The following is a 7,528-nucleotide window of genomic DNA, read 5'->3' as shown; positions in this document are numbered from 1 at the left end:
ATGACTTTTGAGTAGGCTGTCTACTGTTATACATTTATTTTGTTTTATTTAATTACTGTGCCAGTAAATTCCCATAGGCTGTAAGCAGCTTGCAGATTACCACAAGAAGGGCTAAAAAAAATATCTGACACACAAACCCTAACAATGTGTCATGACAGCACTGTCACCACGTGGGGTGTTTATCCCAGAGGACTGACTCAGTCACTCTAAGATGGTTACTCAGTAATAAAGTACCCCTGTGACTCCTGCCATCACCGCTGCTGCCCTCACTGGGAAGGAAATTATGGGCCAAGTACAGGAAATGACTCCATGACAAGCATGTATGTTTCAGGCCCAAGTCACATTAGCACTGGGGTAGGGCACAGGAAGCCATGAGCCCAACAGCCGATTAGGTTCTAACTCTAAACAAGCTTGGTCTTGGGGTTTACCGGATTTTATTATCTGACAATTATACACGAAGGGTACACCTCTTTGTTTTAAATCTCAAAGTAACAAACCCCCAGCTGACATTCAAAGTCCGGCAGTTCTTTGAAAGCGACAGACAACTATCCTCAGAACTGCTGTAGAATATTCGTGGCCCCTTATTTTAGGATGAAGGAAAGTGAGTCAGTGGTTTTGGCAAATGATGCTAATTATTCACAGCATGCTAACAGGGAAGTCTGGATTTTCATAGAACAAATGAGATTAAAGTAATCTCTCCTAAATCCTAAGAGCAGAACACTATGAGCCACTTTTTAAGATTTTATTAGTATCTTTCTGCAGAACCAAAATACTTAGCAAATTACTTCAAGGATCAAGACTGCTTATATTGTATGAATTTAAATCTTTAAACATGTACAACATAATACTTTTTGCTATCAAAACCCAAAGTCTGATTCCTATTACTAGATTAATAATTATAACTGTGTGAAAAAATGGAACCAATGCAGTGAATATTGTAAAGAAAGTGCTTGAAAGAGAGACCTCCGATTTCACACTGTATGTTAAACTGACAAGTCACTTCATTTCTCCAGAGGGACTCGGCTTAAATAGGAAACCTGTCAGCTTGGGCAGGACAGATCCAAAACTCCTGGGTCAGATACAGTAGACAGAATAGCCAAGGGACAAAGGATTTCACAGCTTATCTGTTCTGAAAACTAGCAGAAATTCGAGCAGCCAGGGCCACCATGCCAGAGAAGGTTGTACAGTTTCTCTGCGCGCCCAGTGGCGGTTAGTGAACCAGTGTTGCACTAAGATACCTACCTCCTTTCAACCAAAGATACCCTCCCCAACTGAGTTAAACTGAAATTCCATTGCACATCTACCAAACTTTAACAAGAGTCAAATGTTGCGGTACAAGCAGGCACACAAATGAAAGCAGTTGTAAGGAACTCAAGCATAATTCATTTCAGAGCCAGGTTGATACTTCTCTGAGTCCAGTGCAAAGGGACGGGGGGGGGAGGGATCAGGAGAAAGAACTAGCTTGACCCGTCTGTACAACTCAGTCCAGAGTCTCTGGCCTACCCAAAGAAACAAACTTAGGGAAGGGCACTTAAAACTTTAATCGAAGAAAGCAGTTTGGACTCTCTTGGGTGGGCTGACTGGAGTGATGGCATGGCAATGGACCAGCTCTTTCAGCTGTGGCAGTATCTGGAATGCAGAATCCTGGTGGCATTCTTCCCGCAGCACCCGAGAGATCCGTGTGGTGATGGCAAGGTCCAGCGGGCAGGGCAGTGAGGGCTGCTCTGCACAGTTTCAACTGGCTCCTGCTCGGGTCATTAAATCCTCCAGGGCATTGTCCTGGTCATTGTTGTGTAATAACAATGCTTCTTTAATATCTTTCAGTTCAAATCCCATTTCTTTAAATTTACTCATTAGCTGGAGAATCTCTGTTGCCTGAGAAAGGAAAAAGGTGATACTGTCAAGATGGCATACAAATACTTGCGTAACTGACCTTTGGGCTTCAAGATACCCAAGGCAGCTAAAAAGGTGGTCTGGAGAGACTTCACATAATACTTGTCAATTCGAAGCTCAACAGAAAAACAGGCAGCCAAAAAATAAAAAATAAAAATTTGAAGGCTAAACCACTACCTGAAGTTAGATCCTTGCCGAACCTTTAAAAGGCAGAGAAACAGTGCAAGCCAGACAGGCAGTGTGGTTAAAGGGGTTAGACCAGCACCAGGGAGACCCAGATTTCAGCCTCCCTGCAGCCATGGAAGTTCCTGGAGTGACTGGGCCCATACCTTTCTCCCAGCCTGACCTACCTCACAGAGTTGGGGGAAAAAATATGAGGGTACTAGGTGTGGTGCCCTGAGTTCCTGGATGAAGGAAAGGCTATCAATTTGCCCAGGCATTTGGGCCAGAAGGTTAGGCTGGCCCTTTCATGTTTTTTTACGATTAGAAGGTGTCATTTACCTGGGGTGCTGTGGGCTATTATTTTTAATTTGGGGGGTTTAATCTTTGTACAGTGCCCAGAGTCACTGCTGCAAGATGGGCGGCCATATAAATTATTTAAACAAACAAGCAAACAAATAATCTTCAGCACTGCTATGTTGAATATAATTACTGGGCTCTGAGGCTGGAATGATGACAACTGCCATCTAAAATACATGGAAAGTACTGGCTGAGGAAGGCTGAACAGTTTTACATGACCTAAAACATGTGCCTCCTCCATGCCCATTGAGAAGGGTGGAATTAGCATCTTTATTTAAAAGAAATAAAGATTCCAGCAGCTGTCTCAATAGCACAATAGCAAGTCACAATAGCATGTGCCACTGTGGCTGTATCCGATTTTGAGGAATGGAGGGCGCACCACTGTTAAGCTGAACAAATGTTTTCCTTGCCACAACTGCCACCAGAATGGAAAAACCCGATGTCTCATTATGGATTCAGTGCAAGGGATATCCAAAGGTTACATCCCCATTAGTACATGGGACCGGTTTCTCTGAGAGCTTTAGATCTCCTAAAGTAAAGCTCAGTTAAGCTGAAGAGAAAATGGCAAAATGACAAGAGGATCCCCAGGATCAGGTCTGGCTGCAACAGGAGAAGGAAATGCTTGCGTTTGGGATTTCTAGAACAAGCCAGAAATTCAGCAATGGCTATAGTGAAGGCATCAGAAAGAATAATGTGTCGAGCAGGTGGCACTAAGCTAATCCAGAAGAGTGATTCAACAACATTATAACAATGAATGCTCACCTTCTCTTCTGAGCATTGATACATTTCAAGGGCAGCTTCTACAAGGAGTGGATCAAAGCCCTTCTCGCAGAGTTGCCCATGAACAACCAGGTATTCAAGAACCTGCAAGGAGAATCCACAGAGAAATGAACTGGGACATTTATTCTGCAAGTCTAATTTCAGAAACAAACCTTTTCTATAGTTAAGCTGCCTGAACTTACCAGGACCTTCTTACCTGATTATACCAACAAGGCTGAACTGTTGGGGAGAAGGGCTATAATTTCTCTCATGCTATCCACAAATTTCACTGTAAATCATATTCTTGCCCTGACTGTCACTTAAGCAGAATATGAACACAGGCAGTATCCATCTTTGCATCCAAGCAACCACCAGGCATGACCTCACTCTTAGTTCCAAAAACATCTATCTCACGGACAGCCATTCTCCCAGGTACTCCCTCCCTCCCTCCCTCCCTCCCTCCCTCCCTCCATCAAAGCACCACAAGCTCTTCATCCACTATTAGCCTTTTCCATGCTGTGCAAGACACAATCCTGCAAGTACATCATCCTTCAAGGGACACCTCCCAAAGGACAAGGAACAGAGTGGGTTGTCATCCTTGAGCACTCAAAGTGCAGCAAATATCGACTTACGTATCACTTGCTTCCCTTCCCAGATTCACTAAGGAAAGCTTCCTCTTACCTGTTCTATGCTCTGCCCCTTCCTCTTCATAGCTTTTAAGACATCTTCGTAAGAATAGCCCATACTAACGACAATTTCAAGACACTCTCGTTCGCTAGAGGAAAGAGCCTGCAGCGCATCTCCGTAGGCAAAGCTACCTGGTCCCTTTGCACAGCTGGTGGTATTGGGCACTTGAGATGTCAGGAAACTTTGGTGAGTTACCTAACAGAAGGGAAAGAAACTTTTGATAGGAAGGCAGAATGCTGCTGCTCCTGAGTCAAAGCAGAAGCCTTCATCCAGGCATTTTTAACACGAATGTCGTCCAGATGACAGAAGAATTGGCCTGGGGTCCAGCCAGTCCTCTTCCATGGAAAAAGAGGGTCACAAGCTCAAACTTAAAAGGGCCACAACCAGAATAACATTTGCATGGCTGAGGCTAAGCTCCTAAGGAAACCATCTAAAAGCATTTGAGAGTTAATAAAAAGTTGGGCTCTGAAAAATAAAACCTGTTTAAATATAGAAATAAAAACCTGACATTAGTTTCAGCTACTGACTTGCCTTTTAAAAGTATGTATGTATGTATGCATGCATGCATCTATGTATTTATTTATTTATTTCGGATGTAGATGCCACACGACCACACTCCCTATAACATAAAACACAACCAAGAGGGTTCCACAAAGCTGGGAGAGTCTCAAGTTTTTAAAGTCTTCCAGAACTTCATCAGGATGGGAGCTACCTGGATCCCATTCCAGAGGGGAGATGCCATGATAAAGAAGATGTATTTCCTGATTCAGCAATGTTCTGCCTTACAACCCTGAGAGGCCAACAAACTTCTGAAATGACATCCCTCCTTTACGCACCCCAATCACTCACCACCTGTATGGAGCCAGGATTTTTCAGGCAGCACAACCCTCGCCCCTCTTGGCATAGGCAGTGCAGCCTCACTTCCTCCAGGACATAAGCAGGCCTCCCTTTCTGTTACGGTCTTCTACTGACCGCACCCCAAAGAGCATGACTAGCCCACTTACCAGCAAAGCAAGCCTCAGTTATTGCCCAAGTCTTCTTATAAAAGCAGGCTAGGCTAATAAAACCCTATGCCAGAGACCTATGATAGTCCCTTGTGCCTTGCAGCTGTAGCTCAGGGCTTCCCTGAAGGCAAGACCTCGGTTGCCAGGACTGCTGCCATCAAGCTCAATGGGGCAGGCTGGGTCAATTTCACACTACAAGCACACAGACAAGGAAAAGAAAAGGAGAAGGCAGGTTGCTCATAAAGGCATTTCCAAAGAGCCTAGAGAACAGCCAATGAAAAAGCTGACAAAATCCTTCACAAGAGAAATTGCTAGATCAAGTCTACGGGGACAAAACCTGCTTTTCAAAGACCCTTTCAAAGAAGCGGCGTTATAAAAATAACTCCTATAACATCAGTAGGATTAGGGCTTAATCGACACAGGCAAGAACTAGGGTAATCTCTACAGGAAAATCCACTCTCCCGTCACTGCAAGGTTTTGGCTAACTCAACAACTGCTACTTCCCATGCAGGAAGCTATTGCCATACACATCCATAGTCTACCTACATAATATTCCTAAGAATGAACACAGGGACACGTTTTCCCATTCAGTCCACCGTGCCCTAATGAGCTCATCCTGTAAAAATGCAAAGCCAATGAAAGAGCATCAATTCCCCTGAAGGCGAGAAGCCTTGGGGCCTTTGGCTACAGCAGGAGGAACTCAAGTGAGGCCAAAAGCACCAAAGAAAAGCACAGTTGGGTCAGGCCAGGCCAGGCCAGGCCCGTCCCAGTCCAGCATTCTGTTTTTCACAATTGCCAACCAGATGTCTCCTGGGAGTTAGCAAGGAGGCAATGGGGACATCCCCCTCTTTGTCACCCTGTTCCCTGTACCAGGCCCACATGCCATCCACCCAAAGGTTATTAAGGAGCTTAAAGCTGAGACTATGGACCTCCTAACTAAAATATGCAACCTGTCTCTCCACTCGGCTTCCGCAGCTGAAGGCTGGACGGCGGCCAATGTAGCTCCAATTTTTAAGAAAGGCTCATGAGGAGATCCAGGAAATGACAGGCTTGTCAGCTTAACATCTATTCCAGGGAAGACAGTGAAAATTGCTATTAAAAGTAAAATTGCTATTAAAATAAAATTACCAAACATCAGAAGAGAAGGCCTTGCTCAAGGATATCCCATATGGCTTTACTAAGGAAAGGTCCTGTCTAACTAGAGTTTTTTGAGGGTATTTTTGAGGGTGGATAAAGGCGAGTCAGGAGACATTAACTACTTAGATTTTCAAACAGCCCTTGATAAAGTTCCTCATCAAAGACATTTCAGTAAGCTGAACAGCGATGGAAGAAAACGGCAGGTCCTCTTGTGGATAAGCAACTGGCTAAGGAATAGAAAATGAAGAGGAGGACTAAATGGACGTTTCTCTCAAGAGAGCAATGTAACTAGTGGAGTCTCCCAGGGTTCTGTCCTAGGAGAGGTGCTTTTTAATGTATTTATAAACAACCTGGAGTCGGGAGTGATTAGTGGTATAACCACGTTTGCTGATGATACCAAGTTGTCCAGAGTGATAAAAACAATAAGGAACTGAGAACAACTCCAAAAAGATCTCTGTACATTAGGGGAGTAGGTATGAAAATGGCAGAAGTCATTCAATGTGAGCAAGTATGAAGCAATGCTCATTGGAGCCAAAAATCCTAATTGCAGGATCAGAGCTAACAGTGACTGATGAAGGAGAAGATCTAGGAGTAATGGGAAACAATTCATTGAAGGTTTCCTGTATTTGATGAATACAGTGCATCAACTGTAAAAAAGGCCAACAGCATGTTAGGGATAAGAAGTTATTGTTTTTTCATACGGAAGATGTTTTTAGTCCACTAATTATTTTAGCTGCCTTTCTTCTGGCTGCAGGTTTAAAACTAGGGTTTGGGTGGGTACCTGAAAAGATGCATCAAGAACCATAAGACAACCCTCGAGCTGCACTTGTGTGAGTACACCATCCACCCCACCCCGCTCCAGCATTCTGCAATCATGCCACTACATCTCAGCAGCCTGATTTTGGTGCCCCCCCCCCCCCGGCAAGGAAATCCTATTCTTCCATTCCCAGCCTTAAGACACCGAAAATGGCTATAAAGCTGAGTTCAGTGGGGGTGGGGGGGTGGGGGTGGTGTTAAAAGCAGGAAGGCCCTGGAAGAAAAGCTACTCCTACCCCCAGCCCTAAATAAAGATCCAACAATGATGTTTTTCAGGGGTATTAACAATAATATGTGAGTGGGAACTGTTTCACTCCCCAACCCCTTATTTTAAAATCTGGAAAAATATCCAACAGGTTCCTTCCAGTCACATGTAAGCAGAGGGGAGATAAGATACAGCCCCTAACCCAGTTCCTCAAATATTAAACACCCTCGGTACTCCAGCCAAACAGATTGGTCCATGAACCCAGAAATACAATTCCAAAAAAGCAACAGAATATTCCATTCACCCATTTCATTTCAGCTTTCCAAAGAGGTTTGGCTCCACATCATGCCAGTCCTTCTGGCATGATGTGGAGAGGGAGGGAAGGAGAGGGAAAGGAGACTGGGGAACACCGCTTTATTTTAGCTAGTTCATGTACAATACAGCCACCACCACCCTCCTCTCCCCACCAAAGGTCATGCTCTATCCCAAAAGAGCACTTCCTCTGTTG

The 7,528-nt window shown here is 44.3% G+C and overlaps 1 protein-coding gene across 3 annotated transcripts in view; it reads right to left on the bottom strand.

The window, feature by feature from the left end:
• Positions 1-728: 728 nt before the first annotated feature.
• Positions 729-7,528, bottom strand: part of UBAP1 (ubiquitin associated protein 1) — a 29,233-nt gene continuing 22,433 nt past the window's right edge. For all 3 annotated transcript variants that reach the window (XM_007440122.4, XM_025174339.2, XM_025174340.2), the window contains exons 5-7: positions 3,853-4,053; positions 3,175-3,276; positions 729-1,875 (exon numbers count right to left, since the gene is read on the bottom strand). In XM_007440122.4, the coding sequence (XP_007440184.1) occupies positions 1,735-1,875; positions 3,175-3,276; positions 3,853-4,053 (444 nt within the window). In that variant the 3' untranslated portion in view covers positions 729-1,734. The remainder of the gene's footprint in view (positions 1,876-3,174; positions 3,277-3,852; positions 4,054-7,528) is intronic.

The sequence above is a fragment of the Python bivittatus genome, unplaced genomic scaffold (assembly GCF_059951505.1).
Source record: "Python bivittatus isolate LINGU-HERP-01145 unplaced genomic scaffold, Pbiv_v1 ctg000570_np1212, whole genome shotgun sequence".
NCBI classification, from domain to species: domain Eukaryota; kingdom Metazoa; phylum Chordata; class Lepidosauria; order Squamata; family Pythonidae; genus Python; species Python bivittatus.
Note: the sequence above shows the minus strand (reverse complement) of the source record. Positions and strands in the feature narration are given on the sequence as shown.